Here is a 19821-nt window from a genome sequence, read left to right on the forward strand (position 1 = left end):
TTTAAATCACCATTTTCAGTGGCAACCTACTACAAACATCTTAAGGCTGGCATAAATCTTCACACCCTCCTCAGCATCGTAAATAGTCAACTTCAAACAAAAAGACTTTTCTACCCTGCACCTCTCCAGCTGCTGAAGTGATAGTGTGACCCGTCCATGGTGGTCCTCTCCCAAGCTGGAAATAAGCTAAACTTGAAGCTCAAAAGTCAACCTAAATGACCTATAGGTCGTCTGTCCCAACCTTCTGCTGCAACTCATACCGTTGTAGCATATCCTGAATTAACTTCCCTATAGTTGCAGGAGATATGCCTGAATTAACAGTTACAAATCAGTGATTTAAAAATATATCAACCAACCCTTTTTAAAAAAAAAAACCGCTATACAATGTTTCAGCACAAATAACAACTGGGTTAGGTTTATGGAAACATGATGGTTGGATTGAAGTAAGTACAGCATTAAACTCTGCCGCTGAACGTGGTTTTTAGGAGCTGCACTACTTATGTTACTATCTGATGTCTCAAATTTACTGCAAATGTTGCACAGAGATTATAAATCACAGTTTAATTACCCGCCTTCATCGACTCTACATAGATATTGATGACATGCAGCTCCTCAGAAGTGGAGTCAAAAACGGCTTGGCATCCTCCTCTTCTTCATTTGAGTATGTGTTCCTGTGTGTGTGTGTGTGTGTGTACAGTATGCTGGTGACTGGCTAAGTAAGAATGGCTGTGCGCAATCACCTTCTTCACCTGGCAATAAAAAGACCCCGGCTCTTCAGGCAGACCCTGCCGCAGAACTGGGGGATCATTTGTTGTCACCGTTGGCTTATTGTAATGTTGAATGAGCAGAGGCAGGCAGGTGGATAACGGCGTAGAGGTAAGGCTGCACAGGAGTCACAGGAGAATGGGCCGCTGGTTAGCGCTGGCGTGGAGCGACACAAGAATGATTTGGATTCCATCCAGGTTCTGCACACAAGAGAAAGTAGGTTAGTTGATCCGCAACTATTACAAGAAAAACCTGAGTCAGGTGGGCAACTGCCCGTGGTTGTTGTATTTTCAAAGCCTGCACTTTCTTGGCTCCTAAACAAAAAGTGTGTGACAGAAAGACAGATTTCTTGAATAGGCTGCTCACAATAGATGACATTGCGGCTAATTTACCTAATGAGCCTCGTTGCATTAGAAAGAATTATGGTCTTAAAAATATGAGGAAAAATCATCTAATATATTGCAATTTACCCAGGAAATAATCTGTTCATAATTTTATACAAATTGCTACATTTACTAAAAAGTTATGCAGGTATCAAGTTCAGTATTTATCTTCAATGTGCAGTTAATTGTTCTGTGTTGCTATTGCTTTAATGCAAAGAATGATACTTTCAAAAGAAACCCTTGTTGGTGTGGGTCAGTGTCCATACAACACATTGGTTGTAAGGATATTAATGGTGGTGATCATCATTTATATCCATAAAACCTTTGTGTTTATGTTTAAATTATTTACTACAGCACACAATTGTTTCCAATATTGTAAAGTTCTTCATAGATCTAGCCTCCTATATTGCTATCAAAGTTCACCAGATTGATGGATTTTGAAATTTACAAAATTTTCTTCCTTCGGGGGAATGCCCCCAGACCCCCTACAGGGTCGCACATCCACCCGGCAGTGTTAGAAAATCTCATGGGAAACATTGAACCCTACAAAGGCTTCCATAAAAGGTGACCAGCTCAATGCTGGACTTGTTTGCCACCCCTGGATTTTTAGATTCCATGGCTTTAGTGTTCGATAATATACAACACTGAGTTCATGAATTTTGCAGATGGAACTACAATTAATAAAAAAAACAAAACAGAACTAATTTTCTGGTTTGGACACAACACCGCAGCGGTTGTGTCCAATCGACATCTCTTAATGTCCCCACAATCAAAGAGTCTGCGTGGCCAGATTATTACTGGATGTACTTAGGTTATTATTGTGATGGTTTTGGATCAACTAATCATCTTCCATGCTCCCATAGAGTATTATAAATTAATTTAAAAACATTTTTTATTAAGAAATGGATCAAGTTATTTATATTTCATATTCACTTTGAGATCTATAATGTATAGGAGACAGCTGGATTCAAATAAGGTTTGGGCAAGTTAAACAATTAATATAGACTAGATTTCATGTTGAGTCTGTAGCTGTTCCTTCTTTGGAAACACGTAGCTCATACATGACTCAGTACACTACCAAGTTTAATTGCATGCATGTGTCACTCATACCCAAGTCACAGTGTCTAACTTTTGAAATTCTACATGTTCATCATCCTCTTATTGAATCAAAGTCCAAGTGGAAATCACACTCAACACACTAAAACACTACTCAAAATTGATTCTCTTTGACATTGAAATGACCCACATTTCCACTGTGAGTCAAAGTATAATACATTTCAGGTCTGCAACAGGACCATGATATCGCACTTCGTGACCTACTCTTCAAAGGAAAGGCTACAGAGTGGTATCTCCTTTTGTTGTACTACACTTCCACACACTCCTGTCAAGTGTGTGAGTGTTGTGTTGAGAGCGTGGGAGCTGTCAGATGTGTGGCTGGATAAGAGGAGCTGGGAGCATGCTGTGACATCCCATTGATGTCCATGCTGTGGGCCTACCGCTCCCTCCCATGGCTCCATAGCATATTCTCTGCTCTCAGTCAGGACCATTGTGCTCTGAGTGACAGTGGTTAAAGCTCACACAGGAGGCACAGGAGCACATTGGGCACATAATCAAACCCCAGGATTGGGAAAAAGTGTCATTCTGAACAGCTTGTTGTGAGTCCCCCCAAAAAACACTTTATAAAAAAACACATCAGTTGTTGTAAATTTCTCTACTGTGCAAATGAGCACATGAGTAAGCACTGAGATAATGTGCCATGTGCCCAAAAAAATCTGATTTGATAATGCAAAAATTGCTCATACATCTCATTTTTCTTTTTTTTCAAAGACATCTCATTTTTCTTTTTTTTCAAAGAGATGACGGATACATGTTCAATCATAAGCAGTCAAAGAGATTTTGTATGTAATAATACACCAGATTGCCAAACCCTAGTTCAGCATGTTTACACAATTTAAATGTTAGCGGAAGCTGGTGAGAATCATGTCTTCTCTGGAAATGCGTAGACACCTCAAGCGTCGTGTTTATGTTGTAATCTACATGTTAGCATGGCTAAAGAAGAGCAACTGTCTGTAATGATGCGACCTGCAGCCGATGCATGAAAAGCTAGCGTATGGAAGCATAGCGTTACATTGCCAACTATGAGTCGCACTAACCACTAGGCCAAAACCACTTTGTTGCAGCACCACCCGCGACGAGTGATGTTTACTAACTGCACTCGCGGTGTTGTGTGGTGTGATCCGCACCATTTATTTTATTTTAGCTTCACGGAGCGTGGGCTGCGCCGAAAATTCGGAAATGTTGTTCTTTCTCCAAAATTGAATACTGTCCCTTTAAGACATACCTGGGCCTTCATGGTCATCCCTATGTTCCCTCAGCCCTATGTTCTTTCATTTCTATTAAATTTCCCCTGCATCAAAATTAGGGCCCTACAGTATGTCAGGGTGAGGGAACATTGGGCTGAGGGAACACAGGGCTGAGGGAACATGGGGCTGAGGACATAGACACACTCCGGTGCATTCCAGTATTTTCTCTGCAGAGCTCCTAAGTGTTCTTTTCCACAGTGCCTCAGCTGATTAAAAAAATGATAATAATCTACCTCATGTTGCTGTAATTCATGCCAGCTCCTCTGTGCTCTCTGCATGTTTGAGAGATCGACGCTCAACTCCTCATTTTACACACACACAGAAAAAATTCACAGAGAGAGAGACAGCAGAGCGGAGGGGCCACGCCAAAGAGACAGTGAATATGTGAGGTCAAGGTAACGTCTCAACTCTAGTTGACAATTCAACTAAAAAGTGGACACAGTAGGAAATCGCCAGTTGTTGTGCACAACCACAGTGCACCTGGTACGCTAACAGCAAATTGCTACAAACAAGTAGTAACGGAATACATGTAATGGAGTTACGCATTTAGAATACAAAACTTGAGTAACTGTTTGAGTTACAAATTACATTTCAGTGTAATCTGTGGGGAAATACGTTTTTAAATGATTCTCAACACAGAAGCCCCAAAACCTGTATAAACCCGCTAACACCCGGCATTTTCTGCAGTGTGAAAACGTTTAATCGGCATTCAGCCCCGGGTCAAATGACTCTGCAATAGACCCGGGTAATAATCGGCTTCACCTCCAATCGGCACTGATGAGTGTGTCACACTCGGGTGAACGCGCTAATTTGCGCGATGACGGAGGCGACGAAGGCGACGACGAAGGCAGTGTGAAAGCGGCCAATTGTCGATTAAACGCCGGTCGACTCGCGTTTAAAAAACCCGGGTCTACACGGTCATTTTGGTGTGAGCTATGTCTCATGTTCATGTTCTTCATTCTTTCAAAACTTATCTCAGGAATATTATTTCATTTACTGAACTTTAAGGTTTGTTTCCAGTGAGATATTGAGAGTATACTCGGAGCCTAAATTTCTACTACTCTATACATCTTTTGTTATTTTCAGCCTGAAAAAATAGGAACTCATCAGTAGTCATGGTCTTTCACAGTGATCTGTTGGGTTTGGCATCTACAAGGAACCACAACATAGGGCTGGCAGGATGGCAAGGCAAACAATCATAATGGCAGCATTTCATGAGATCACTGCCTGGCTGTGGAGATCAGATGATGTTTACATCAGCCTGAGCAGATGGGAAACTGAGAGCCATTGTTTGAGTGAGGAGGTCTGTCTGTCTGTCTTTCAGCCAGCAGTCCAAAAACCTGAAGCTCTGATTCATACACACAGAGTACGGCTCCATTGCCAGTGAAAATGAGACAAACACAGCAACAAATACATCTGCTTCACAATATGAAATAAGAGTGAGATCTACTGTTCTGCTGCATGATCTGAATGAAACTGAAGTGTTCAAACAAAACAGCATCTTATTTCATTCAGATGCCTGATGTATTGGTCTAATCATCATAAAACAGTGACCTACCTTCACCATTTTTTTTGTAAACACTGACATGGTAAATAAATCAAAATCCAGTGAACTATATGCATTAGTGTGAGACAGCCCTTGTTAAATGATGATGTGCTGAGGAAGGTTTATGACTTGACAATGGTATCCCAGCTGGCCTTTCCCTTTCTTTGGAGATATGTATGAGTGTAGGTGACCCTGTTAATGTATATGAATTGCAACTCAGACAGGAGGAGAAAAAAGACTTGACAAGAAAATGAGATGCTTATTCTTGGAAACAGGTTAATAATGTCAGTGATCAACAGATTTGCTCAAAGGAGCAGAAAACAAGTGGTTGCAAAAAGCAGGACAGGTGATAACCTGGAATAGTGTGATTGTAAGCTGAAGCAAGCTAGAAGAACAATCTAGATCTGCACATAAAACCAAAAAAGAATGTGTCATTTGTCATTAACATTGATCTGTCTCTAGCGAAACGTTAACCACTATATGCAACATTTTAGGACAGATTTGTTCAATTATTTAGTTTTTTATTACAATGAGAATAATTTTAGAGATACCTTACACGTGAAAACAGATTATTTTTCATGATAAGATTTATTTTGAAAATATTTACGATATTTTTTCACATTGCTATGAGATACCTGTGATGCCTCATGTGGGCTGTGTGCAGTCATTTCCTGTTTGATTCTGAAAAATGATTTACCTCACGTGTCTGTAGCGACTACAACCAGTAGATTGGTAAACTTTCCCCAGTAAATCTATGTCAAAGGTCCTGGGTTTAGTTTTACTTGTCAACATCTGAGCTCCTCTATGTATGTTGGAGCCCAGATCGTAGATGTTTGGTTTGGTTCACTGGAATCACTAGGTTCAGTAAGGAGAATGGCGGCAGCAGACTGAGAGCATCAAGACCTCCAGCCCCCCCAAAAAACACTGACTTATGGAAATAGTAAAAGAAAAATATATTTGTAAATGGTTCTGTTCAGTTTTGCTTCAGTATGCAATCTTCTTAATGCATATTATTTTTAAATAAATAACTTCTTCTGCCTAATTGACAACATAAATATACAGTTAACATAAATTTGAATGCAACCAAACCAATAAAGATGAACTAAAATCAGATGAATGTCCATATAAAAAATTAAAATGTTTATATGAATCCCAGTAAGTGGCTCTGTTTCTCCTTTAAGGTTTGTCTTTTTAAAAACCTTAAGGTCATACTCTATATGAATTCAGTTTCAGTTCCTTTATTCTAAAAGCCCCTTTAAAGTCATTAATTACCCTTATATTTCTTCACAATATTGCCCCCCCCCCCCCCCCCCCCCCCCCCCCCCAGCCTTTGACTCTTTTTAAAGAAATTGTTTTTTGCCTCTCTTGGAGACACAACATCCCCCATATCTGTGTCCAGGTGAGGCGATAATGATGATGATGATAATGATGAGGACAGACAATAAAGCTCATTACTGTAAAAAAAAGAAGAAAAAAAAGACTGCCCATCACAAAATAAACCAGCCTGCGGACAGCGATACTGCCCAGTTACTTCACAGTTCTGTCTCCATTAAACCCACTCTGGATTCAATATGAACTACATTCATAATAAATATTTCAGAACTCAACTGATTCCACATGCAAACATGCACTAATCACCTCCTGAGCTTTATTTCAGTTACTGACGCGTCAATGTAGCACTTAGCTTCTAAATGCAATTAAAGAAGTAGTCAGCTTAACTTTGCATTACTACAGTGTATCCAACTCACACATAGTATCCTGTCTGTTTTTTTCTCCATGACATTCCTTAAATAAAATAACATGTAACTGAACCAAAATGTCAATGCTGATTAGCTAGCTCAACCAGCTATCTCACCAGGGTGGTCCACTTAAAGGGGCAGTAAGCGATTTAGGAAACAGCTTGTTTCTCTATTTGTTGTTAGTTAGCACGTCTCTCAAGGTGTCGACAAGTGATGTTCGCAAACTGCACTCGCAGTGTTGTGTGGTGCGGTCAGCACAAAAGCGACAGCTAATGGACGGTGAGGAAATATTTGCTGATTTTTACAAAATGTCTATTGCTTTAGAATCACTTGCTGCCCCTTTTGATGGAAGGAAATGGTTGACGGAGTACATAAACATTTTTCAAATAGGCAAAAAAACAGCTTCATGTGCTCAATTTACATTTTTTTGTGTCACCTGTGTCTTGTTAGCCAGTTAGTTTCTATAGGGATAGGGAACCTTGTTCCCATCGAGGGTCATTTAAAATGCTTATAACGCCATTTGGAGCCATCATGCCACACATGTGGTCGACCAATCTTGAGTCAGTCTCAGCTGTCAATCATCATGGAACATAAAAACCTAAATGACAGAAACCATCTTTGAAAAAAAAAAAATGTTTTTAACATGCCTTTGACTTTTTTATTTGGTCCATGTCCCACCCACTAAAATAGCCAGCCACCAGGGGGCAATCAAGACGATTTGGCTTCACTTTTGGGGAGCAGTCATTTCTTTCATCTTTATATACAGTCAATGGTTTTAGCCAAAAAAACTGTTTAAAAAAACCCGCACACCTTCAGTAGTGCCATGCACGGCTTGGCAACAAAGTAATTCAGCCCCCAAATCTAACTTTACAGTGATCCCACAAAAATGGCTAGTTGGGCTGCTGTTTGTTACTGTATACTATATCTATTTTGTCAATGTGGCCCAGAGAGGAAACAAATTTGAAATTTCCTGCAATGTCCTTTTTTTCAGTATCTTGTGCCACATCATTATTTCACTCTGCAACGGTTCTTCAGGACAAACTGACACTTTGGAACAATTCGACTTCTCCTGGTTCTAGCAGCTCCACAGCAGTATAGCAAAGGCTCCTTCCCAAATTCTCCTTCTGAAGGAGGTTTCACCTTCTTTGCTCTCAGCTCTTGAGTCAGTTCCTGTGCTTACTTTACTGAAATGAAGCAAGACTTAGTGGACAACTGATGCACAGGTGAGGAATGTCCTTGAAAATGACCGCTCGATCTCAATGGCCTCTCCCTGTATAATTATTTTTTTATATAAATGAATGAAATGTGACAAAAGTCCGTCGATTAAAGCATTGTAGTTACATGAGTTATGCTTTCAGAATTACTTGCTTATATGACACACCTTTGTTTTGACCTTTCTATATCATTGATACTGATGAGCTCAAACTCAAACAATAAATCTTGTCAAGACAAAAAATTACGGCCGTCTTCAGTGTCTTTATACCATAAACCAGCACCATAGACAAAACCGAATGTCTAGACTTTAGTATTGAAATAACAGAATTTATTCCAGGCAGACTCTGAGGTCATTTAAACTATCACATCTCTAATAATGCAGAATGCCTTGCATACAGCCTTAACTATGTTCCAGCTCACTTGATAGCTTTAAACAGGCACCTTGGTCTGAGAAATTATCCCCGAGAATCAGTGTTAGGGAGATAATTGTTCCTTCAGGCTTTAGCAGTGCAGATGGAATAGTGTGTTTGTAACAACAAATATCTCCCCCAGGACTTCGGAGAGGCTGCTTTCTCCTCTGTCTTCAAAACAGCCAGGAGAGATCGTTCCTCCATATGGACTCATCACAACCTCACCATGGAAAATACAGTCAATGAGGATTTATGAAATCGGGTTATAGATATGCAGCAAGCAGTATTACTTTAGCGCTTTCACTGATGGTGCATTTATATCCTCAGCCTCTCTGCTTCAGCTGTATAATTTTTATTCTATTCGTTCCCGCTCACATTAGTGGGAATGAATGGCAGTCATAAATATTTTGACAGTCACTATGGTAACAGACGCCCAATATTGTTGGCGAGGTGTTTATTGCCCCAAGAAGGCTGTCTTATTCTTGTCAGATCTGGACCTTGCAGTGTCAGTAACTTCTACTGAGGCAGAAAAATAAGAATATAATAATAATATTAATGGAGCTCAAAACAGGAAATCGATAATGTCAAACAAGGTTGAGTGTAGAATAGACAGTATGTACTGTATGTGTGAGGGAGAGTTTCTTACCAATGTGACATTAAAGATGTGTCTGCATGTCTCTGAAGTTTGTTTTGTTTTTGCAGTTTCTTTTGTTGTCCTGCTTTGTTCAAGTACAGGACACATGCATGTTTGAGTCAGACGAAATATTATATTATCATAAACATTGAACTCAACTTCCTTAACCCTCAGCTACTCTAAAGGATACATGGTGCAGGAGTACAGGTTCTTCTGTCGCTGACCATCGACAATGTCTTTTTTCATTGAATGCTGCCCTCATTAAAATGTCTGTCCCACCAGGTCCAGGGAACTCCCTGGAAACAGCCAGGTCTGTGGTCTTCATGGTGACCAGGAGAGGGAAGTGGTCTTCCTCCAGCGGCACTGGCCCCTTGGAGGTGGACCATGGTGAAAATAAATCTTCTTTCTTTGTGTTCTCCTTGGAATTTCTGTGTCCTTTGAAGTGCTTTTTTCTAGTAATGTCACTCTAAACTAAATCGAAATATGATTTACACATTGACCATTTGTAGAGAGGCATATCTCCATAGTGATGGAGGTTTTCTGTTGAGCAGTCAAAATGCAATATATTCTTATCTTCTTATTCTGCTTATCTTTTTGCTAAAGTTCAGGTTACTATAGAATAGCACACGATGGATGAATACATACATGTTAAATGATATGTAACATAATGTGCCATTTTCTGTCAGTACTAAAAAACACTCAGTCTCTGGTTAGTTTGTTTTCAATGGATAATACTAACAATGTGTGATTATGGACGAATGTCGTCATGAAAACAAATTTTGAAAACAAAAACCACAGCACAGACATAATCTATATGCAGTATCCTTCAGACGAAAGAATGGGAAATGAACATGAGCTAAAAATAAACCACAGGCCACAGTAAGGTCATTGAAATTCCACTCTGAAGTACAGCTGACAGGAATATAACAGAGTTCTCTCTCTGATTTTAAAGACTGCGAGCCCAGCGGACACATCGCACCTCTCCTCACTTCAGAGGCACACCCTCTCCATTACTGTACGCGGGCATTAACATATTACGCTATTTATAGACGTCTGCCTCTTCCTTTACCAAATGGCAGGATAACTATGAGTCATGGCATTCACAGGAATTACAGGTAACATTTTTGCCTGTCGGTGCCGATATTGCAGTGGTGAAAGCTGTGGTGTGTGACTTCCTGTTACTCTGTTACAACATAGAAATATACCAACAGTCTTCAGGGCAGCTATTATGAGGAGCTGGACATTATTGCACACATTAGATAAAATGTATCTTTATTGATCCCTGGTTGTGTGGCTGAAATAAAAGTAAAAGGATTGTGTTTTTTTGTTCCCTTGCCAGATCCTTACAACGCATTTTGACATAAGTTACTGAACTTAAGGGCACAGGAGTGTATGTCAATGAGTATTTGAAGAAGAATGTTAAAATGGCTGGGATTGACTGTATCCTTGTGAAAATCTTATTTCTAAATTTCTTTTCTTGACATGACAAGTGAAGATTTTTCTTTTTCTTTTGAGATAATGAGATTAATGATCCATCCTGAGAATTAAACTTCCATAGCTTAGAATAGCTGCAATAGAAAGAAAAAAAATGTTTTCTAAATATTTTAGAATATAAATCATTTAATTTTAGAAAATGACAGATCCTGAGGCAGATTTTTATAATGATTATAAATCAAGGTCAGAATAATATTCTGAGAATCAGTTTGAGAAATCAAGGGTTTTTCAATCATTAATTTTAATAGCAGGAGACTCTATACAAATTTCCAAATCAAAGATTATTTAAAGTTGTTTACATATTTACTATAATTGCTAAAAGTGAGACGTTTATAACAAATGAAAGGGCTGCTGACTTTGTGTTAGAAGTATATGACTTTTTCAGAGTAAACAAGACGAATAAAAGGTGGTGATATGTAATTTTAATGTACAGAATAATTTTTGATGTAGGATAATTGATAGTACAACTATGATATCATGAAGAGTCTCACAATTGAGATTAATTCTACAAAATATAAGAGTATATACTTGAGCTGCATATATAGAACGCCTGGTTCTTGTCTTCAAGTGGTTTGCTTTTAAGTGATATTAGTGATCATCTTCCTATTTTTGTGATCTTACATAACTTTAATGAGATAAAAATATACCTTATTCCAGAAGAAGGAATATTATAATGACATATTAGATGATAGTAAAAATAACACTCAAAGGACTTGGAAAGTAATCCATCACATTATGAGTAAAAGATGTTATAAGTCAGAATTTCCAAGGAATCGATATGGACATTTCATTAAAAATCTGTGATTCTGAAATAGAGAAAGTTCTTGAGACAAAATTCCTAGGGGTTGTGATTGATCATAAAATAACATGAAATTAACATATTGATTACATTAAAGGAAAAATATCAAAGTCAATAGCAATCCTGTATAAATTGAGGGTCATACTAATATAATATAGTGCTCACATATCCTGCCCTACATAACTTATTGTGTGGAATTGTGGGAGTGGACCCTGATGGCTTTAAAGTGGTTTTGCTACTAAAACAGCGTACTGTTGTACAGCGTAACATGTGTATTATTAATAAGGCTGATTATCATCACACAAACCCATTGTTTGTAAACTGCCATGCTGTGAAATTCAATGATCTGGTATATTATAATATAATGCAAATAATGTTCAAAGCAAAATCCTAGTCACTCCAGAATGTGTACAAAAGTTTTTCTCAATAGAAGACAGCAAATATGAACTGAGAGGTATTTGCAAATGTACTCTACAAAAGGCCAATAATGGGATTAAAAGGAGGTGTGTTTCTATTGTTTCTGTGAAAAATGAATATAAAAATGTGTAATTCCTTTTTGGTTTTTAGAAAAATGATTTAACAAAGGTATTTTTGAGGGTTACAAGTGAATGATTTTTTTTTTCTGTCTTCTCTCTGATTATTTCTGTAAGGTAACTTAAATTGCAAATAAAGTAGGCTGGCATGTTTAAGCATCTTGCTTCTGCCTGAGCCTGTTCAGCCATGATTTCAGACAAAGACACTTATTGTACTATGTGTGTTGTTGACTATTGTTCTGTGTGGTGGTGATGATGACACTCTCTGAACTCTGTTGATCCAGCTGTGAAGATCGGTTTGTTACAGATACCTGCTGAAGATCAAGGAAAATTAAAAAAAAAACATAAAATGACCACAAATATTAATGGGTATCTTGAGAGAGAAACGATTAGGTAAATGTGTGCTGTATTACGAAGAGAAAACCCCACAAAGCCTACATGCCACAATGGAAATTCTGCACTCTATGATATATGAATACATTAGGTCTACTTGATTAAGTTTTAAATACATGAAATTCGGTTAAATCAAGGTATTTTTGCCGTACAATAATTAGGTTTTATATTTCCAAAATGTCATGTCCAAATAGAGGTCATTTCATATCCAGATTATAACACATCATTGCTTGCTCAACATACCGTCTCTTGACCATGTTAATCTTTATTATTCTTTGCCATGTGTTGTGACTCTCATCACTGTGTAGGATGTTTTATTCTATTATCACACAATATATTGTCACCTTGCACAACTCTAACTATAATGAGTGGAAACTAGTCTCCTGGGAAGAGATGAAAGGACATAATTGTAAGTGGGAGGAAGATGGTGTCTCAGGCCTCTGCTCTGTTGAGGGGTTGTTTCCCTATTTCAACAGAGATGGCCTCTTTCACTCCTCTTTCTAACCATCTATCTTCCCTGTCCAAAATATGTTCATTTGTGTCTACAAAGGAGTGACCCTTGTCCTTTAAATGTCGATAGACAGCTGAATCCTGCCCTAAGGAGCTGGCTCTTCTGGGTTGAGCCATGGGATTGTTTAGTGATAGTTTCTCCAATATATAGGTCTGCACATTCCTTGCTTCATTGTTCTGCATATACTAAGTTGCTTTTCTGTGTGTGTGGTGTGCGGTCTTTGGGGTGAACCAGTCTTAATGTGTTGCCGGGTTTGAAAAACACATGCTTGTTGAAGATCCTCCAGACTTTTTCAGATACTCATGACACACGTGGGATCACTATGTTGTTGCGCCTGTTCTTCTTCTCTTCACCATCCACAGAGCTAGTGTTTTTCCTGGATCTTGTGTGCAGTTTTCACAAGGGTCCAGTTTGAGTGGAAACAACGTACATTTGCTCAGGGACAGGGTCAAATGCAATTTTGGAGTAGCTTTTGAAATAACATCCACCTCCGCCTACCATTGCTATGGCGGCAGGGCACTGAACTCTAAAAGGCTTTGCATGTCTTTGGAGAACCTCTCCATTCTTCAAGACATGCTACACTTTTCATTTCGCATCTTTGTGGAGAAGGATTCATACTGCAGCAGAATAGTGACCGCAAATGCACCATAGAGCTTTGCAAGGGCAAGTAGTCTTGAAGGACAAGCCCACTGAACATATATGGATGATGCACTTGAAAACTAAGAGTCAAGCTCTTTTGGACAATGTCATATCCTGTTGGGATAACATGGCTCTTCATCTTGATTGCATGTCATCATTAGTGCAAAAAAAGGGACATGCAAAATACTAAGACATAGAGAAATTCATTAAAAGGCTTTATCTTTTCACTCAGTCACACTCAAGTGTTGCCACAATATTTAAAAAGAATTCTTAAAAAATATATATATCATAGCCCACAAAAGCACAAATCACAAATAAAATAACAATTTAAAATACAGTAGTAAATGACAACATAGGCATAAAGCAAATTATAATATATTGCACTTTACATGTGCATTAGTGGATGTCATTTATCCAGTGTTAAACTGACTAAATCTGAGACCTCTACAGTAACCTATTATATTATATAATCAAACTGTATAAGTGCTTTAATAAGCAGTTTTAATGTATTAATTGTTTTTTCCTTTTTTTAGATCACCATTAGCCACTGTATTGCAACAGTACTATCCAATCTCATGGGTCCCCACAAGTTTTCTGAACAATTCTTTAATAGCAGATTAACATTAATACACATCTTTATTATTCATACTAACATTAGACAACACACAATGAGACCAAATCTAAACCTTTCAAACATATGATAGCTCAATTTAAATTTTAAAAAATAAATCTCTTCTTAATGTAATCCATTAGGGTTACAAATAATAAATGGGATAATAGCTCTTTGCATCCACAACACATCTTCAGGATCAGCAAACGAGTCAATCTTATGAACAAGAAAGTCATGGTGTGGTTGACACATACAGTCGTACCATTTAAAAAAAAGGGTTAGGGTTATTTTCTGATGTCGAAAAGCTTGGTAATGGGCATGCCGCTCCCTCAATAGTTACTGGGAGCATATTTCTGAAGTATTCTCCCACAACTGCAAACAGACTATAACACCTGATCCTCACCGCCATCTTTGACATACCACCCCCTAATTGTACAGTCACAAATATACAAGCAAACGCTCTAGCATTTGGTTCGTTACTTGCACGCAGACTTATTCTGCTCAGTCGGCAGTCTGATGAAGCGCCATCTTTCGTACAGTGGTTGAAGGAGGTGCTTTCCTTTCTGCCTTTGGAGAAGCTCAGATACAAAGTGGGAAAAGAACCACAAGACTTTCACTCTGACCTGGAGCCCGTCCATTGACTTCTTTTTTCTTTTCTTTTTTATCCGCCCAGCTGTAACTGTATTATGCATACGGGTATACGTGTGGACAACTGTTTTGCTCCTAAAATTTCGGATTTGTACATAACCCATGGAACTGTGGTAGGGAGAACCTGCCTTGTCTATTTTTCCTTCTTACTTTTGTTTTTGAGCCTTGTGGGGAGGGGGGATTTGTAGTATGTCTGTGTATATGTTTATCTGAAAATAAAGTATAAATAAAACTTGACATGGAGGCAACACAATATGACCTTCTGATACCTATACCCAGTAAAATAATGATGTCCGTCTGAAAAAAAAATGACCTAAGTGTTTGTGGAGTATTATTTATAATATTTTTTCTAATAAAGCACACATATTGTGAATATATAATCTACTGCCTATTGTAATGACCGCATTTCACTTCAGGAAGCAGCGGAGCGGTGACATCGGCGGTGGAAGGCTCTTTGAAGATTCCTCCTCCGGCTACGTCAGGAGCGTAGCTGCGCACGCGAGAACGTCGCTGGCGGCGCAAGATACGTACGCATTTGTCTACGTAGTGGCGGAGACGGAGGGAATGAGGATACTGTCAAAGAAACACTGTCAATAAAAAGACGATTGCCGCAACGCTAACCTAAGCTAAGCCGCGTCGGGACGGACACACACACTCACACACACACACTCTCACACACACACACTCTCACACACACACACACACACCCCCCCCGACATTCCCCGCTGACACCGTCTTTCCGTCAGCTGCTCGGTGACTCGAGTTCAGCGACACACAGTAGCAGGTGAGTCGCAGCGGCTGTCGGTAGCGTCGTTGTCCAGAAAACAGTTCCGGGCCGTTTCATTCGGCGGCTCTGTGACGTTTCTCGTCTTCGGTGCTCTAAGGCGGGTCGAGTGAAGCATTAAAGACGACCCGCTCGCACGGATGTGGAGGGCTGTTCGTGCCCGTGAAACATTTCCGTGTGCCGTTGCGTCTTTGGAAAATGCACACGCGTTACTGCGCATGCGCCAGGACGAATGACACTTTGATTCATGTACTTTATTTTCCACAGTCTCAAATGTGCAGTAAGGTGGAAATATTTTAATTACGTTCCTAAACTAAAGCATTTTAAAATGATCTATTATGTTCCATCAGAATTGCCGATGTTGTGGGTGTGACTACACATATACATCTGTAAATCTGTATTCTTTTCCCTTTTCCCCTCAGATGAATGTAGCAATGCCTGAGAAACATGTCTCACAAAGAAGATAGTGAAAGGAAAAAAAGGGGGTGAGCAGCACAAACAAACAGCATGGAAGTGCCAGTGTTGTTCATGAAGACACAAAAAAACCTCTTTTTTTTGACAATCTCCTTTCAGCTCTCACCCAACTGAATTGTACGCTGGCGTCCCTCAAACATGTCTGCCCATTGTGTACCACCCAGACTACAACATCACCTTCATGGGCCTTGAAAAGCTCCATCCGTTTGATGCGGGGAAGTGGGGAAAAGTCATTCTCTTCTTGAAAGGTAAGCGAGTGAGAAACAGAGCGGCAGATGGGGAGGACACGTCCCCCGAGCTGGCACTATGTGCGCGTGGAATCACTCAAGAGCGCATCAGAGAGGCAAAGAGAGGTGGGGAACAAAGAGGAGAGAGTTGGGAGGTGGGGTGTAGTTGTTAAAAGTGGAGAGGCAGAGCAACAAAACACAGATGATAAAAGAAAACTCCCCGTGGGAGTCTGAGCAGGTTGAGTAGATGAGGCCCAGTTCAGGTTTCAAGGCCGAGGGGAAAACCGTCACTGCCTAACTGGCACGACTTCACATGGAGTCTTAGCTGTACAAAGTGCCACACACAGCCTAATGAATTCACACAACCTTCAGGAGAGTGCAAATAAAGAATGGAACCGTTTCTGCTTACAGAGGAAAACCTTGGATTTTCTAAACGTACCCTTGTAATAATTGGGGAACAAGAAGGTGATATTGCATTTTCTATAAAATTCAACCTTGGATCTGGTTTTGTAATAGATTTCACTGTGTCAGAGGCTGAACTTTTCAAAACACACGTGCTTCCAGTGTCAAGGAAAAGAGAGTTAACAATACCCAGCCTATTGAATTCATCTCAGATCTTCTGAAACCATATGTGCAATGTCCTTACCTGAGCTTTGCTAGCCATCACAAACGTCTCAACTGAGGACCAGGGTTGGCCAGGCCTTTTCTAGTGGGGCGCCCACTGTTTGGAAGGACGTCCCAAAAGGAGATCATAATGGCAAACTCCTAATTGTCTTTCAAATACCTTTATTTTGACCAGTGTGCCCTCTCCCTTGGGGTTAAATTCACTCTCAACTCTTAAAGGGGCAGTAAGCGACTCTGGAGACAGCTTGTTTCTCTCTTTGTTGTTGTTGTGAATTTCCTGCTCTGGCCGGGCCGCGGACCCGGTTCCTCCACTAGGCCAAAACAGCGGAGTTGCAGCGCCGCCTGCCAGCACGTCTCTTAAAATGTCGACAAGTGATGTTTACAACCTGCGCTCGCAGTGTCGTGAGGTGCACTCCGCACCATCTTTTAGTTTCCGATGTATGGAGCCTGGGCTGCGCCGAAAAACCCAGATTTTTTTCCGCCGTGCACACAAAAGGGACAGCTAACGGACGGTGAGGATATATTGGCTGATTTTTACAAAACGTGTTTTGCTTTAGAATCGCTTACTGCACCGTTAAAATTTGAAAAAAAAAATTCTTCTTTTATATTATTTTCTGTTGCCCTTTTGCTCTGATATATCTCCCCACAATTACAAAGTGTTTTGTACACCACTTTGTAATTGCGTTTTGTATAAAATGTACTATTATTGTTGCTGTTATTATAATCGTCTCAGAGGAGAAGTTCCTCACTGACGGGAACATCGTGGAAGCCCTTGAAGCCACTGAGGAGGATCTGCTGGTGGTTCACACCAAACGTTACCTCAACAGATTAAAGGTAGTTTTTTATCCCCTTAACACTGCCAACCTTCAGTGCCTCTCTCATTATGACAGCATGTCATGTTTAGCACAGTTCTTCATCTCCTCATTTCTTTTCCTTTCCTCTCTTTTCTATGTATCACATGCATCACTCAGAGGCACCGAGGGCATGAGGGATCCATCAGGAGTGACAAGTGATTTGACTCCTTTTAAACTAGAAAGCCAGTGTGTGTTCACATTTGATAATAGTATTAATGGGATTTAATCCAAACAGTTTCTTTTCTGAGATTTCCCCCGCTTCCCTTTTGACTTTTCGCCCACCTGTACTGTAATGCAGGAGGTCACAGGAAGTTCTCATCAGAATGCAGTGGATTATCCCACAGAGGAATTAGTCCTCATTCAAATAAGTCAAGTTAAGCGTTTTCTGAAGACAGAACCTCTCTTGAGTCCTTTGAGTCGGTGAGAGTTTATGTGCTTTTAATTTCTCAGCCCCAAGGATCTGATCAGGATCCACGTTTGATCCGTGTGGATCTGGCGAAGCTGCAGCTCAGCTGTTGTGTGGCTATTTCACACAGCTAGTGATATAGAAATACCAAGGCGTGGTTGTAAATCCCTCATAACGGAATGTATGCAGCTGGAAAAGTAAAGCTGATAACGGTAATTCTAAGAGAGTATTTATTCTCTCTCCCCCTCCACTAAAAGCAAATCTTGGAGGGCCCGGTTCTCTGCTGTGAATTTGCATTATTCTGTGCTGTCCTGTTTCATGTGAGGGTGGAGGCTCACACAATACCGCCAGGGGGTTTATGACTATTTCTGTATTCAGCTTCTCTACACCTTTCTATATCCCAACCCAGGTGGGCACACGTCGTGTTTCCCTATCTCATGTTCCACTTTCTGTGCTTCAGAGTTACCTGAGGTGGTTTTATTTGCCTCATACCGTATGTGAAAGAGTCCAAAAAAACTTATGCTGTGTCTTATTGTGTCCTTTTTTACTACAGTGGTCTATGGTGGTGGCAACAATCACAGAAATTCCACCGCTCATGTTTCTACCCAATTTCCTGGTACAGCGGAAGGTGTTGAGGCCTTTGCGTACACAGACAGGAGGGACAATAATGGTAAGTGTCTCTGGGAATAATTTTACGTGTACCCCATCTTCGTACTGTCCTCCCTCATTTAATGGCATTGAGGAAATTGAGATTATGTTTGTAGCATACAACTTTAAAAAAAAAAGGGGGTTCCACTGCTGTCTCTGTTGCTGCCTTCATCAAATAACAATATGCGCAGGTGCATCACAGATCACACATGCAGCAACCAGCCACCTTTTCATAGTTGCTGAGCTACAGACTTTAAGAGCAAATTTCACAAAAACAGCTTTTGATTACTTGAACATTAAAGATGGACTGTAACTCAGTGTCTCACTGTAATCTTTAACCCCCCTGTTGTTCTGCTATTCAAAGCAAGGCGATAATATCAAAGAAATCTTTGTCCATCCTCCTAATTCAACAAAAACAATTGTAGCATTTTAAAAGTTGCAGCTAGTGTGAACAAGATTACTTTTTGACTTTGTAAACAAGATAAAGTCTCTCTTGGTATCAGGCTATAGTACAAAACCACTCAGTTATTGTTACGTCAAATTTCATCCCCCTGGAAAAATGGTTTAATTTTTTTTTGACTTTGAACATTGATTCGTTTTCTGGGGTGTCTTCTTAGCAGCATACAAAACAAAAGCATGTCTTTTTATAAAAATAATGTGTAGTATTGTAGGAGTTATAAACAAATACGAACAAAAGAAAAGTACAAAAGAAACATCTGTTCATCTATGGAACTCACTGTGTTTTTTCCAGATGAAAGATGAGAATGTCCACATTTTCTGTAAACAGCAGCGATCCGCTTGGTGTGACAATGTCAGCTGCAGTGGAAAAAAACCCTCTCACTAGGGACAGACGTTCACAGACAAGTAAAGCAGTTCGGTGAGGTACTGTGCTGTAAGCTTTGTAGCTCCACAGGCGGGCTGCCCGGTGCTTCGGACAGTTGGCTCTCTGTTTGGGCTTTGTTTTATTATACAAAGCGGGAATCTGCGGCTATAAATGTACCATTCGCCGCCGTTATACGTTTGCCTTTGTTTGAATCAGTTGAACAGCTGCCTAAATGCTGCGGGGATAGTTTGTAGCGTGTGTGTTACTCCGTGTTTCTGTCTAATTCCAGCTAATGACGG

The 19821-nt window shown here is 39.9% G+C and overlaps 1 protein-coding gene across 3 annotated transcripts in view; it reads left to right on the top strand.

Moving 5' to 3' along the window:
* The first annotated feature begins 15107 nt into the window (after positions 1 to 15107).
* Positions 15108 to 19821, top strand: part of hdac11 (histone deacetylase 11) — a 28133-nt gene continuing 23419 nt past the window's right edge. For 2 of the 3 annotated variants that reach the window (XM_035631927.2, XM_035631929.2), the window contains exons 1-5: positions 15108 to 15466; positions 15889 to 15951; positions 16040 to 16188; positions 17525 to 17625; positions 18605 to 18721. In XM_035631927.2, the coding sequence (XP_035487820.1) occupies positions 15914 to 15951; positions 16040 to 16188; positions 17525 to 17625; positions 18605 to 18721 (405 nt within the window). In that variant the 5' untranslated portion in view covers positions 15108 to 15466; positions 15889 to 15913. Of the gene's footprint in view, positions 15752 to 15888; positions 15952 to 16039; positions 16189 to 17524; positions 17626 to 18604; positions 18722 to 19821 lie in introns of all 3 variants that reach the window. The other variant, XM_035631928.2, reaches the window with a different exon arrangement.

Source organism: Scophthalmus maximus, chromosome 6 (genome assembly GCF_022379125.1).
Source record: "Scophthalmus maximus strain ysfricsl-2021 chromosome 6, ASM2237912v1, whole genome shotgun sequence".
Taxonomy (NCBI): domain Eukaryota; kingdom Metazoa; phylum Chordata; class Actinopteri; order Pleuronectiformes; family Scophthalmidae; genus Scophthalmus; species Scophthalmus maximus.